The sequence below is a fragment of the Prinia subflava genome, chromosome 9 (genome assembly GCF_021018805.1).
Source record: "Prinia subflava isolate CZ2003 ecotype Zambia chromosome 9, Cam_Psub_1.2, whole genome shotgun sequence".
NCBI lineage: Eukaryota > Metazoa > Chordata > Aves > Passeriformes > Cisticolidae > Prinia > Prinia subflava.
In genome coordinates, this window is record NC_086255.1 from 19,225,554 (window position 1) to 19,241,904 (window position 16,351).

The 16,351-nt window shown below is 37.7% G+C and overlaps 1 protein-coding gene across 2 annotated transcripts in view; it reads right to left on the bottom strand.

The window, feature by feature from the left end:
• Positions 1-16,351, bottom strand: part of GBF1 (golgi brefeldin A resistant guanine nucleotide exchange factor 1) — a 101,173-nt gene that overhangs the window by 81,390 nt on the left and 3,432 nt on the right. For both annotated transcript variants that reach the window (XM_063405752.1, XM_063405753.1), the window contains exons 2-3: positions 14,068-14,173; positions 12,700-12,766 (exon numbers count right to left, since the gene is read on the bottom strand). In XM_063405752.1, coding sequence (XP_063261822.1) covers positions 12,700-12,766; positions 14,068-14,173 — 173 coding nt within the window. The remainder of the gene's footprint in view (positions 1-12,699; positions 12,767-14,067; positions 14,174-16,351) is intronic.

Sequence of the window (16,351 nt, forward strand, 5' to 3'; positions counted from 1 at the left end):
GTTCTCTACAGCTGTTCCTACCAATTTTACCATTTCTGGTAACACTTCCACCGTAAGAACATACTACAGCAGAAGACAGCAAGTATGTCAGAAGTTGCTGTTACCTTATTACACTGAAAGAAATAGGTATATCTCAGAAATATAAGAAATTGTTATCCAGACAACAGACAGACAGCACTTCCTTTCCCAGAACAATCTGTCTCCTGCCCTGACAACCCATTCCTGCTATATTTACCCGACCAAATTTTGCCAGTGATATATTTCCAGATGCACTTGGGCCACATGTCCCTGTCAGTCAGACCAAGCACAGAGGAATCTGAGCTCCTAGAAATCACTAGATGTTAATCCATGCTTCCTCTCTTGCTTGCCTGTAGAGTTAAAGGAGACAAAATGTGTAAAGCATTATTCCCAGTTTATTTTGGAAGCAGGGACAAGAGGTACTTCATTTGATACAGCTATTTACTTCAACTGCTTTCTTTATAGCTTGCAGAGACACCTAAACAGTTAAAAAAATTAAAATATGAAACATGAAGTTAAAAATAACTGGCTACTTCAGCCAATTAATACTGCGTGTACAGCAAGAAATTCTGAGACTCTCTTAAAAATTCTCAATGCTTAACAAGAAGTTACTGCCCTAATCTTCCATGGGAGAGCCAATTCCTCATCCAGGAAAAAAACTCTGAGCCATCTCTGCTAAAGAAAAGCAACACACATCAGTTCTATATTGTGGATAGCTTGATTTAAGAATGCTGACCAGCTGAAATTAGTTGAGTTTTGGAGCAGTAAGAACAAGGTCTAATGAATGATCTGAGCTAAACCACTTCACTCTATTAGCAGTTATGTTCTTTCTATATTCTACCATATACTTCTGACCCCATGCTATCTTCTTCCAACCCTAACTACACAGCTAAGTTCTCTTATTTTCATAATTTTATAAAACACTTAGCACCCAACTTCTGAACATTATCTTCACTCTTGCTGAATTTCTCCCTGAGATCCTTTGAGCAAAGGAACAAATAAAATAAACTCTCTTCCCACCTCCACATTGCTAAAAGACGATCTTCACAGCTCCTACATCAATATTACTTTCATTCCAAAGTGCGTTTTTTGAGATTATAGCAATGGGAGAAAAACAAACCAAGCCACCCCATCCCAAAAAAATCCAAGCAACCAAAAAGCACCTCAAAAAATCTAAAAAACACCACTCCAAATCCACAAATGCAATTCCGCAACAAAAGGAAGGGAAAAAGAAGCCCACTAAAAAATCCACCTAAACATTGCCACAAACTAGCAGAGTCACCTCTCAGAACCTCATCAGCCAGAAGAGACTGTCATCACACTGGTGGCCACTCAGTGGGACCAAGGGATTTCTCAGTTCTAGGTACCATGACTCTTCCAGAGAAGGCAGTGGGAGGCTAACCATTGATGAAAGAGAAAGAAGTGAACAAAGGAGCAGAAAGGGTTTAAAATGGTAAATATCCTTCCTTTGGCTCCCTCCACCCCTCTTCTGGAAAGCACAGACAGGCAGTTTCAACTTTTCCACTCTTTATTTAACAGGCTTAACAGAGGGTCCTAACAGGTCACAAACAAGCTGTTTTAAATAAAAAGCACAAGCTGAAATCAACTGTGGCTATATCAAAACTCACTGCCAGGCCGATTTTGTTACTCGAGGTGGAATTAAAGACCCCTGTAGCCTTCTTTCAATATCAGATTCACATAAAAAGACTTCTTCAACTAGTTGGATGCAGGCAGATTCTTCAGAACAAAAGCACTTTTGACCCACTCTTCTCAAACAAACTAACACACACACCTAGTTTTGGACCCAAAAGTAGTACTGTTTAAGGACAAGAACATCCTTTAGAACAGTCTAGATTATTTTCACTGCAGCATTCATTCTTAAAAATTTTAAAATGCTTTTGCTAGAGAGATTGTTCCTGCTTCCTTAAACCCTGTACAGTTTTCATGTTTCCTGGTACTTTTTCCTTTTCAAATCTGCAACACTGGAACACTTTTCAAACATCTGACTAACACATCACACAATAAGAGTAGAGACAAATACAAGGAAGAAAAGCAGCATCTTACAGGTGGAATTGAAAAATGTTAAAAAAAATACTGGCCAGGACTCAGTACGATCAAGTGAAACGTGGGCGAGATATGAACTGCATTACATTTAAGAGTTTATTAACAGCCTCATACAGCTGCTCAAATTCAGGCATCTCACACAAGGATGTGAACAGCTGGTACCATCACCTGCTGCTCCTGCAGAGTGAAAGGGAGTGTGTGACCTTCCGCCTCGTGCATGTGAACAAGGACCAGTATGAGCTGCAAAACTCTACAGCATTAAGAAACCATAAGAAGGAAAATACCTACAATTTAAAGGCAGCTGAACGAGAATGAGCTGCCCTTTCAGATTTTTAATGGATTGTTAGTAAAAGTGAAGGGAGAAGCTGTGTGCAAAATTTAACCTGATGTTGTCTGTGACACAATGCTTAAACAGTCAATAGTCAGTTACCAAACAACCATTAAGTTAAGCATTCCAGGATGTCTATGATGGTCTTCTCCTTCTCATTATTTAATAATACATTTCTTCTGCAATTTATTTTCTCTGAAATTTCTTTATTTTTTCCAACTCTTGAACTACTATTCAGCTGCTGCTAGAATCCTATTGCTTTCTATAATGTCTGAATATTTTTATTTCTTCCTCTCCTATGCTTCCAACACTCCTGGCAAAGCCTTTTCCCCAAGAAAGTGCTACTTTTTTATTTGCAAAACATGGATGTTTCTTCTCTTATTCTTCCTTTTCATTAAGAAACAGAAGCTTTCATGATGAAAGTATTCAGACTCCTGTATCACACAAAGAAAAGTTACATGCTTTCAGAAAATTCTGTTGTTTAGGACTTATCTCTTTGCTAAATCTAAATTAGTACTTCTGTTTCAACTGAAAAAGTCTCTTCCTGTTGATCATATTTTAACAGACTGGTAAATACTTGAGCACATGTATTTTCTATACCTTTATGTTCATCATCAACAATGCCACCAAAGTAAATATTCCCAGGACTGTGCTCTCCTTCTGCCTGTACCAGCCTGTTCACATCTGAAGTGCTAACCTCATGCTGAGGCAGAATGTATTTAATAGAGGGAAGCACAGAAGTAAAATCTGACTGTGCTTGTTAGATTTTAAATCTGACTGAATATATTTGCACTTCAGACAGTCAAAACACTTTTTTTTCACACAGAGAAGAGCTGAGTATGTAAAGAAAAACATGGTACTTCTGAATGAAAAACATGAAAACCTCAGACTGAAGTGAAAATCAGCTAATGATGGCTCCTGGATGCTCTCATGACAGTGATTTTCATTATAAAACTACTACAGGCCACTATAAACTGTCTAATCTCACTCTGAAGAAGATCTAAGCTGCTAAGTGCAGTTACTAACTATGTTTACACAAGCAACCATATTTTACCACCACCACTCGTTTCATTTCTAAAATAAAGCTCCTCCCGTAGGCTGTAGCCAGACCCAACAGACCATTCTCTTTCAGTACACCATGGTCAAGGTAATAACCACATCTTTGTTTGTTTCAGTAATTCCTGATATTTACAACTTGACCCTTGAAGTATCAAGGCAGTTAATCAAGCTTTATGTGCAATCTAATTCACTTTACAGACTTTGTCATTGTATCAAGAAAAATTACAATTTCATGAAAAGTAACAGGGCACAAAGACACATCTGAACAAAAAAAATTCCACCCACAATGAAGCTAAATGTGATTAAAAGAGAAGAGCACTGTTTTGAAGTATCTCATCTCAAAGTAGCACAAGCTTTGAGAATTATTTAAAGTCATGCAAGCACTTAGCACCAGCTTACACTTTCTGAAAGACTCTCTAACTTACTACTTCAACATGTCTACAAGTAACAGAGTTACTGCAAGGACAGAACTGGAAAACAGAACTGCTTAAGTGCTTGTATTAGGATATAGCTAGAGCTCAAATAATCAAAGAACTACCATCAGTGGATAATTTAATATGTTCAGCTAAAAAAACGTAATAAAGTACACCCCTTGAGCACTGTAATTGTGTAACTGTAATTACAGTGCAAGATACATTAGAATAAGCTGTTTATCAATCTGTTCACTTTAACAGGACAGCTAAAGGCAGTCTCACCCCAAACTTTAGTTCTATGGCACAGATGTGCAAATTCTCATTAATATATTTTACTTTTTCATTATTATTCATCTCACACTAGGGCGTTTTTGTAATAATGTCTCACCCATTCCTCAACTCTCACAAAACTATACACCTGATTTTTCTTTCGCAACATGTTGAACACAACAGTGGTTTGAACTGACAAGTTTTAACTTCACAACTGCACCATGCAAAAAGTACAGATATATTAACTTCAAGAAGTTCAACAGATGAGGATTCTATGTCTATCCATGCTCTTCAATTAAAGAAGAAATATCTACCAGTTAGGAGCTCAAAGCAAGAGCAGGTTGTTTTAACACTTCCAGTACCATTTCCAAGTCAGATGGATACAGTGCATCATACAATATCAGTGTAGATCTATCCCTTTTCTACAATGACCATTGATAAATGTTCCTTTTCAATATGCGTTTTTTATCTCCTATAATTTTGTGATGAAATGTACTGATTCACTGCCCCTAAAACATTTACATATATTTCATTCATTTTTTTCATTTAATTCATTTAATTATTCAGCCTTCCTCACTCTTTTAACAAAACAACAGATTTCCATTCACTCACAAAGTTATTACTCAGAATGTATCTGTTGATACCAATAAAAGTTCATCCATGACACTTTGATCTCTCACCTCAGAATCCAACACAAAACCTCAGACCCAATCTTCAAGCCGCTTTATTGCGGACTTTATACATCACATTTTGACTTTTTTTGTAACTCTGAAAAGTGCTGAAAAGCAAGTTAAAATCATGTCATCTAAAAGATGACCAGAGTTTTCCTAGGACTATGCACCAGTTTTATGTCTTTCCTGGACACATCTGCTGTCTTGTATCATTTCCCAAAGACAAATTACAAAAGCAAGACAACTGATTAAAGACTATTCTGAGTTTAAAGGGACCCACAATAAGCATCAAGTCCAGCTTGAGTGAATGGCCTGTATGGACCCACGACCTTGGTGTTATCAGCACCGTGCTCTGACCAACTGAGTTAATATCATCTTGACTGTCCATCCAACATTTTTTTAAGAACTTACCATGAGGACGTCCATTGGAAGATTAACTTTTTTTCTGATTGCAAAGAAAAACCCTCTAGACTAAGCACAAACAAAAAATAATCCTTCAACAATAGTGTGTTCTGCAACACTCAAACAGCTAAAAAGCTAGTTACCTTAAAAAGAAAAAGGTCCTGCAAGTTTACCTCTAACAGGCAAGCCACCCCTCACTATCAACGTTCCTTAACCAATCAATCTGCTATTTTAATAACAATGTTCTTCATTAGTCTGCTACATTTACACATACCTTTAATTCCTGCCATTCTACCTCTTTTCTTCCTGACTTTCTTATTCCACACTAATCACTGAGAGAAGCAGCACTTCATCACAGATCCCTGCACTACTCCTGAAGAAAAGGCCATTTTGCCCAATTGTATCTTCTTTCAAACCTCTCCTTCAAACTCACACCTTGGTATAAACCATATTAGGGATCAGCCAAAAACAGCCTGTTTGAAGGAACAATTGAGGTAATAATTAAGAAAAACCCTCAAGTGTTTAACAACTTTGTATACTCAGTGATTTCTCTCTGTTGCTACCCTCTTAAACTGCAGATTTTGAGATGAGGAATACTTCAGTATGCTTCTTGTGTATGCACGATCAACACTTCTTGGCAGTCCTATTACACATTATGCAACTATATAAATATGCACCTGCACTTTCTGACACAAGTTATTGCTTCTTTGAAATAAATCCCCTTTGTGACAATATTTTTAACAGGTTAGACGGCATCCACTGAGTGAGGAAATAGGACAGGTAAAAGAAGGAAGGTGACAGAACAGAAGAGCTAAATACTTAGTAAACTGCTAGCAGAATTGAGCAATTTCATGTGTACTCCTACTTCCAGAGGGTTTTTACTATAATGCAAATGGGCACAATTCCTTTTCACTACCCTTGAACATCAAACAAAAACATCACTATCAAAAAATCTCGATATAAAACATCAATGGCTGACTTAAGAGGAACCTCAGCTTCCATGCAGCATCTGGTACTGCCTGTCCACCAAATGAAACTGCAATTTATTGTCCCCTAATGTACATCCATTAAGCCATTTCCTTCATGGCTCCACTTCACACAGAAGCAGTAACTGAAGGAAATAATGGAGTGCCCAACAAGTGGGAAAGTAATTGCTCAACAAGCGTGGAACAAGAGAGAGTCAGTTGCACACCATGCACATGTGGCAGCTCTTCAGAGCCCAGCCCTGCAGCAGGAACAGAAGGCTGGTGTTACAGAACAAGCCTACTGTGGGAACTCTTCCAAGCAACAGCCAGGAGTGCTTGTCCATCTAAATCCTTGGGTCCTTAAGGATTAGGGGTCAGGAAACAATTCCTTCCAACAGCACCATCTCCTGCCTGTACCTGCCAGTCATTAGCACTCAGAACTGTATTGAAAGGATGCTTAAGAGGAATCACAAAGGGACTGAACTGTATAAGGGACTTCAGGAGACATACAGAAATACCTGGTGTGAAGACCACCTTACCAGTTTGGTTAGGGTTTTTTTGCTCTAAACATTCTGAGATTCACTCCACTTCTTTCAATTTTATTCATTAAGTTTCTTACTATTCAGAAACACAAAACAGAAGATTAACACAAGAGCTAAAAAGTTATCAAATTAAGGATTCTACACAACCACAGTTTATCCCTTTCTGTCTGTCAGTATTAGTTACAAATATGTCAATGACAAGTTTCTCCTTCTCAGGGGTTCTAATTTCATTCAGTAGCCTGTGATGAAGGGCTCAATGTACAATTCAACAGAATCAATTAGAGCTCAGTGACACCACCACTCCCCACGCATTCTGCATAAATGCTGTCCTGTACACAAGAAAAAAGTCTTGAAAAAGACTATGGTGCTTGTCTTGGTGCAAATTATTCTTCATCAAGGGCATTTCTCCTCCTGCCTTTATACAGAAAGTAAACAAAATCTTAAGTGAAATTATGACAATGCTTGTGTTCATTTTGGGCTTGAGAAGTTCCCAGCCCAGATGCAGTGCAGCTACAATTCTTAGAGCACATCAGTGCCACTCTGGGAAGATCACCTAGAAAGTAAAGCACAAGGTTAACAAAAGCACCTAGGAAAAGTCTGATTTATTATTTCTCCAAGAAAACACCAAGAAAATCTAAACCAAAATATCAATAACTATGCTAAAAATATCTTTCAGGAAGATTCAAAGACCTCAGCCATAACACAGTGATTTGATTAATTTGATGCTCACTCAGAGTATTTGGAACCACCTGCAGCTTCAAAGCAAAAATACTGCATTGGTTTACATTTTCTGTGCAGTTGGGAGGATGTGTGCATTCATTTAGACTAGAAACTTGCTCTTAAAATGACAATTTTTACTGTATTGTCCAAACACAGTTGGTAAAACTCAAGTCTGGATTCAACCTGCAAGCAAAGCATTGAATTTAAGTTGGTACCTTAATATTCCTATTTCTTACAGTAAGAAAAAATATGAAGATAAATAAATTACCAGTTCTGTACACAGTATCAGGTCATTCAATATAGACTAAAATGGTATTGTCATCCACTAATTAGAGTGAGGCTAAGTTAAAGCTATGGAAGAAGCCTTATTCTATCTTATACCCTTTCCATTCTTCTTTAAAAATTCATAGAGAACACAACAAAAGCTAAATGTTAGCCTGAATTTCTTGGTATTCAAAAATACCAAGTTAACACGTATGGATACCTGTTATTTAAAAAAAAAATTCCCTTTCTTTTTTTTGAGTTATCGCAAGAACAGACATGATCTACAAGATCAGTGAACACTCCAGATCGTTGATAGGAAGCTGACATGCAACAGAAAAAAAGCTTTTTTTTTTAATGGCTGGTCTAGATAACATTTCTATCCTTCAATGAAAGCAATGGGAGAAATAGCACAGTATGCAGTTCATCATATTTGTTATTTGCCAGTAAGTTCAGGCACTTCCAGCAGAAACTCGAGATCTAAATAATAAATAAAATACAGTATTGCTGTTACTTGCAAAGCAATAAGCATCACAACACTTTACATAGCACAAATTCACACAGCCTAATTCCTACACTCCTTTACAAAAAACCCTAACACCACTTTTTCTGATTTCTTAACTTGAATGAACATCTGATATTCTAACCAACAGCATCGAGAAGATGTCACATATTTATATTTACTATGAATTTACCACTTCTTAATACTAGATCTTTCAGAAAAAGTTCAGACATTAATCCAAAATCAGGATAAAATTCCTTTATTGTTTTATACAACTGTCAGGTTTTCCATAAAAACAGTTTACAGAGCTCAGACATGAGAAAGTGAGTGTGCTATCAAGTCTACATACCACAAAACTGATGGCTACAGTAACAAGTATATTAAGTCAGTACACTGGGCAAAGCTTCTCCTACGGTTACAGTCATTTGACCTTTAGCCAGCTCTTAATGCCCCAGCCAACCCTCTAAAGATGGAGATTTGCAGCAGCTTCTTGTCTGAAATAAGCCATGAAAAGATTCTTCTGAACCCACTGTACAAGCATTCATTTAAAATGTCATGAATGTGCATGAAATCAGAGTGCTTCTAACAGCTTACTTTGCAGCTTCTGTTTAAATGCACTAACTCTGAACCACCAGAGGATAAAAGGACTCAAACCTTGCAGTCTGGCACTCATGGACTTAAAATATACACAAGCACCTCTTCACAGGTGTGTTTATCTAGTTTAAACCCTATTTAAATAGACTCTCAATGCACACACTTTCCACAAACACCTACTTCTCCCACTGCAGTCATGACTTGTACAAGACAGTTGTATCCAGTCATTCCTGTCCTAAAGCCATCCTACACACCAGTAGGCAGCACTTCAGGCACGAAAATCCTGGTTACTGACTCATCTCCCTGGTCAGAGCAAGGCACAAATTCTGTAATGAGAAGAATGACTACAGAAGTATCTGCTCTTACCTCTACATCATACCAGAATGGTCTGAAGACTTCAATAGCCAGAGAAGCATTTAAAGAAACCCACTCTTCATGAAATCATGGAAAAGCAGGCTTATAATTACTTCATATTTCCAATTATTTGTGGTTATAAAACCTTTCTCTGCTGACCTAGAGAGCATCCTAAGTTGGAACCACTCCTGAAAGAGACAGCGCTCAGTTATCACTGGATATTAAAAATAAGCTTCCTTTTGGTGACCTGAATCCATAACAAAACTGACAAAATGAACAAATATTTCAACACCCAGACATATTTTTCACAGTACTCAGCTCACTTTAAAAAAGAGTCAGATGGAGACTGTGGTGACAGCGGCCCTAGATCCAAACGTGTAGCAATACAGATTTTCATCAGTTTTAAAATAACCTTTGAAAATGTAGCTATATTTCAATTTGGCATGCATGGAGAAAGCTTGATAGTCATTGCTTCCATATGGTTATAATCCAGGACACTGCCTTCTGCTTTTTCTAAGCACTAGAAATATGAGACATGCCATCCCACTTAAGCTTATTGTGGTCATCTTAGCATTGTAAGCATTCAGCTATTAAATTTATCTAGGATTAACTTGTGCATCACCCAAGACAACAAAACCCCTATGTTCCTTTTCTGTTTTTCAGCCAACCACTAACAAAAGTAGCTAAAATACATGCAGCCCATGAATATGTAAAAATGGTATCCAATAAATCAACTGACAGTGGATCAGAGTGGACACGCTGTTCACTTTCAAATTATTAAACTCTTTTTATAAATCTACGTAAAATTCTCACAGAAATGAAGTTTATCTATCAGAACTTTAAAGAGAAATTTCAAAATGTAATTCAGGTTCAAGGCCCTTAGCTAGGTATGCTGAGCTGTAGAAGTGAAGTTACTCTTACCATAAGCACAGGACTATTTGTGCTGAGGAACACACCTCTCTACATGCTTCCTCCAAGAGCACACGGAGGTGTTACAACAGCATGGGGTACCATACTCAGTTGGAGGCAAGCTTTCCAGAATGTAGTTTAGTTACTCTTGAGGAGCAATACCTTGAAACAGGGATCTTTAGCTGCTGGGGGCATACAGTGCATCTTTATACCCTTGACCAGGGTATTTCAGCATCACAGTCATGACAGAGTTAATACCCACTAGCTCAGAGGAGAACAAAAGGTACTCCACTGCAACATGCCTAACATTTACATAGCCTCTCTTTGCTCATTAAACAGGTTTTGGTTAAATAATGAACAAACTGTATTACAGACTCCGATGAGAATTCCAAAATTATAAATCAACTGGTAAAGCCCAGAGGAGAATGAAGGGAGTGGGAGGGAAGGAAGGATAATATTGACTAATATAAAGGGCGCAGCTTGACAGTGGATATTCCTGCCACACCTGATCAAACATGCTCCATGGGGGAGGGGAAGGGAGGGAGAGAGCAAGAGGGGAGATGGGACAAGGCAGCCTGAAATTTGCATCCGGAACAGATTAAAATGGGTTCTTGGGGGATTGAGAAAATACATAATATATATTACTATAAATGCAAAATTGTACTAAAAGCTAACTCAAATGTCAAAGATTACAGCTTGAATAAATTTAAATATAAAAGCAATGCGTTTCCATGAGCTAATGAAAGAGACATGAAAGGAAGGTCTAGAGAAAAAAAATCACCAAAAACCCGCAATGCTGGGGACTAGACTTTTGATTGCCTGGAAGATGATGCAGGAGACTCTGTATCATTCAAAGTATTGCTTGGGAACAAGTCCATGTCTAAAATGGAAAAAAGATGGAGCACAGCAATGATGTCTCATCTCAAGACACAAGTCAGTAAATAGCAGTCACTGCAGCTGAAATTACCTGTATAAAAGAATCCCGTGTAGTTAAACCAACATGCTATCATCCCCATACATAAGCAATTATTATCTCAGCAGGAACCACACTGATATGATGACTAATACAAAGGGAGATCTGAATCTCTCAGTACATTAAACTTTGCTTTCTCTAACGTAAGCAGATAGTGAACTTGCATTTTTTCCCCAACAAGCCAACAGCATGTTTTACCTAGCTGCTCTAGATAAATGGCCAGTCCCTGACATTTACTTATACTGCATTTATTTGAGCATCCTGACAATCCCTGCTCTTGCTGATGAGAAGAGATATTTGCAATAATGGCAAAGAACTTCAGGAAGCTTATTTAAGAAAAAAAAATTATCTCATAGAAGGGAGAAAAGTAAAATTTCCTCCCGATACATTTTTGGTGACTGCACACATATCTTACAGAAGGTGGATGAGCTTACAAAAGAACCCACAAATCCAGACTGTCATGTAGTCCAGGTACAAGCACAACATCCAGAACAAAGACACTATCCAGAAATGCAAACTGTTCAGGAGTTCCCTAAGATGTCATGGTGTGACAGAAAAATCCTGCTTACAACCAGAGAAGTTAACCTGGCAAAGAAAAGCAAAGCATTACACTTACAGGCAGACACAAAAGAGGATGGAATAAAAGTTTAGAACTGGCACGTGTCCTCAGCACCTCTTGTAATCATCACCTGGAAGCAGCACTACCATGCTTCCAGGCAACACACTTTTAATGGGATTCCAGACTCAGCACTGATGCAAGAATAAGCATGCTTCACAGTTAGAAATGCAAAAGGTCCATCTCAAACTAAGGTTGAGTGCAGTTCTGAGTGCACTGTAATAAAGGGACCAGAACTGAAGTTTACTTTCAAATACTACAATCAGTAAGAAAAATCCTGGCAAGAACATGCAGAATGCCATATGGAGTTTAGGATTAGCTTCACCTTCAGACTCTCAACAGATACTTGGGTTACACTTAAACAATCACTCCTGAAACTACAAAACCAGAAAATGTTGGGGGAGGGGGAGAAAGATGAGTTGTGAGAAAAGCAATGGTCAGAATACACACCATAGCCTTGTGTTCTATTTCTCTAATCAATATAGATTTCCAGTTTCCTTCAGTGCAGGTGATCACAAAGTCAGTCTTTCACTTAAAATCCAAGAGACTCAAATAGAAACAGAGGTCTGTGCTTCACTTATTACATGATAACACATGATGAAAGCTAACAAACCAAAGAATGTGAGGGAAAAAAAGACAGAAACCACTTTCTAAGCAGATTTTTTCCATCACTCACAGATCAGAAGGCATAAACAAATCACAAAAAAGCTATACATGATAATACACATTTCATATATTACAACAAGCTTCAGTATATCAAAGAAACATGCATCTTAACAAGAATACGTGTGTGCATACACACACAAAAATATATTTACATACACACATATAGCTATCCCTATAGACAGTGACAGCAGTGGCATTTCTGTGCTAGCTTACATTGGCATAATTTGCCCAAAAGTATATGCATATTTCCTCTTTTCTTCTTCTTCAATAAATTACTTCTAGATAGTAAATAAGACAAATAAGTACACCTGTACATTTATTTGCATATACCCTAGCAGCTGCACACAGCTGCTGATTCCTGTAGAAGCTTACCTGTTATATTATTCAGCACTTCTTTTAGGTGGCTGAAGCTATGCAGCAGGGGATCCCTTTCTTCATCCTATAGGTAATATATAAGAAGTAAGTATTAATTAGGCAAAATATTCCTGCAGACAAATCTGAATAATGGGTCTGTTAAAGACCTCACCATCACATTCACAGAAGTGCTGTGGTTAGAGTTTATCACTGTCAGCATGTTTACACCATCAAATCTAAGAGAAGCATTTTTATTTTCCTGCCAGTGCTCCCCAGTATCATACGGCTCAAGCGTCAAAGCACAGGTCCAAGACTGAGCATTCTGGTTTGGTTTTATTGTCCTTAGAAGTATTTCTGATGAGCCTTCTGCTGTTCAATAAATTTCACAGCAAATCTAACTCACACCATATTGAAATGGCTCATCTGGATTTGCTATAATGTTAATCTATGCAGATTGTAATGGGAACAGAAATACAATGACATTTTATGCCATTAAAATAACTTAGAGAAAGAATCACAGTGCAATATTTATATGAATTAGCTGCATCCTTTAGCCTTAGTCTATCTTTATGATATTAAAATAAGAAGGAGCAGCAGTTTCTCCAAGCTGAGTGCAGCCGCACCCACAGCTCAAACGGAGAGGCCGCGAGCTCTAATGAAGAAACGCCTGCTGGAAAGAGAAAGGGCCCTGCCCTTGGACAAACTGACACCGCTTGTGCTGGATGGCAGCCACCTGCTGCTCATGGCACATTCCAGAGGGCACCGCTGATACAGGGTACCACAGCCACACCTTCACACTGCGGAGCCATAAACACACCAAAGCACGGCTACACTCAGAAACACTGTGTTTAGGCTTTTTACCAAAGCAAGTCTGAAACTACTAATACCTTTTAGTCAGGAATATAGATGGCAGCAACAAAACAGCTGAAAACAGATACTATATCACATGAAAAATTTAAAAATATATATAATGACTTCCTCAATTTTTATTTCATAGCTTTCATGATGAAGATTGTCTTCACCAAGACGGTACAAAAGATACATAAAGACATTGTGCTAAATAAAATAAAACCATATATGCAAAATCCATGACATCCCTGGTGATAAAAGTCTAAATGAGATGATTCCCACACAGAACACAATGTGGGGTTTCCAGATTTACAGGATAAAAAGGTAGAAGACGTCCAGCTTTGCAGCTTTTGCAGTCACTGGCACATGAGAAGCCAAAAAACAATGTAAACAATACAGAAAGTTATTCCAACTTTACTTACAAAAGTACTATAATAAGTGCTAGAAAAAGCTGAGGTACTTTTCCACAGCCAGGTGGTTTCTGCCATAGGAGTTTCTACCTACTGCAACATATGGCAACAATTCAAGACAACTTACCAGATGTGTGTGAGTGCTCCATCGGGCATTCCGCTTTATGGCTCCCACCACTGCGTTGATTTCACCTTGTACAATGTAAATGTTCTTATCCACCATCCTGACAATTCTGAAAATAAAGGTAATTCTAATTAATCTCTAGCCTCTCTCAGTAATTGTCTTCCTCAGATGAAATGAAGTTGACTCTAACCAAGAGAAGGCCGCAGTGATGCAAGTAAGTCTCAGATTTGTTTAGCGCATTTACAAAATACAACTTATTACATGTAACAAACGTAAGTATTTTATCAAAAGAAGACACTTTTCCATAGTGTGTTTTCAAAACCATGAGAGCAGACAGTTCTAAGAGGATCTTTGTAATGCAAGAGATCACTTTGCCAAGGCATATTCCTCATTTTTTTTCTCGTCTATGTAAGTTCACAGAAAGATAAAGTGTTGGGGTACCAGGACAGACATGGCAATGCAGTAACACATGCATCTCCAGGATTTATGCAAATTCCTGCAGCCCTACATGGAACACAAACCTTGTATTCTCTTAAATACGCATCAGTGGGTTGAATAGGATGGACAGAGCAAATCTCTTTGGGACTCAAAATATTGACAAAATAAAGCAATTTATAACAGACATTGATTTCACACTTGCTTCACAAAACAAAGCTTTCAAGAAAGCAGGAAAGTAAAAAAGATGTGAGTAAAACCCTACAAAGAAAAAAGCAAAACTAGAGACAAAACTGGATGGAACACAGGGAGAAAAAGTGAGAAAGCTAAAGGCAGACACTCTCCCATAGTTTGAGGTCTTTCAGGGAAAAAACTTAAACTGATGCACCCAGAAAGAGGCAGAATAGGGGAAAAAATTAAAAGCAAGAAAGATCTGTAATAGTCTGAGGAAAAGAAAAGGAAACTACTGTTCTCTTTATACTAGCTGTAGCCCAGATACAGTCAAGCATGAGGAAGTAAGAATGAAGGGGGATGAACAGACACAAATGTTTATAAACAATAAACAGGACTTACAAAGAGCCCAAAGAGTCAGAGGACACCATGTCTGTAAATGAGACGGATTTAGTGGTATGGTAGCCAAATAATGAGACTTTTTCAGAAGAACAAAAGGAAAATGAGGACTCCAGTTTGAAATCACAACAGGGAAGCAAAAGGTTGGAAACAGGTGAAACACTGATTGTAACACTTTCAAATCTGACAGGCTCATTTAAAGGACTCAGCTGGGAAGGGAAGGCAGGGGGTAATAAAGCACGTATGAGAAGGATTTTTGCCCATGTAACAAAAGCAAAGCTGGAAGGAAGTGGTTTTGGTGGATTCCTGAAGACCTCAGAAAGATCACCACAGAAATTTCAGAACATATATCCTGGATCTGTCAGGCTCCATGTTAATTAACATGTCTGAATTATCAACAATGCTTCAAATACACAACTATCCTCTGAATGAAAGAGGCTAATTTGCTTCAGGACTCCATAAATAATGGAAAGAAAGCAAAGTATTATAGAAAGATACCTCATCAAAAGTATCAGATTTGTTGCTTCGTTTTTTCAGATGTTTGCAATAAAATGAATAATTATATGGCAAAATTGCTTATTTCATTAAATGAATTATACATAATGGTATTCCAAGGTGTAAGACAATAATTTAAGAGCAAAGGCAAACGTATTTTTTAAGAGCAGTCATGACAAATAGTGCTTCCAAGTAATTTGCTTGTGCCTTGAAGAACAAAGGTTTATATCCTTCCTCCACAGCTATATATAAGAGAACCTCCAATACACTTCCTACTCATGTGGCTAATGCTTGAGAGATGTTCCCATCCTCAATAGTAAATTATTCCATACATTATTCATATGATTGCATTGAAATACCATTGATCAGAATTCTTCTATTTCACTCTGTTGTCCTTGCTTTACTACGAGTCATGAATGGGAGATTTCTCCTTCATGTAAAGTTCCTTGCTTATTTATTTCTTTCTTTCAGTAATTCCATTATTCTCCGTATTTCTACATCAGCAGTTTCAGGGCTCAAAATTCTAGTCCAAGGAAGTACCTCTGAGGAAATACTATATACATTCATATTTGTCAAACCTAAGCTTTTCCTGTCTTCACTGTTTCAAAACAGTACTGAACATGTAAAATGTGTAGCACCATTCCAGGCATTTAGCATGGAAACATTATTTCAAAAAGCATGTAAATACCAGACAGACATATTACAAACCTTGCACATATAGATACTCAATAGTTTTGACAGTATTTAAAGTGATGCCAAAGCTTAAATGCTGTTCTGCATATATTGA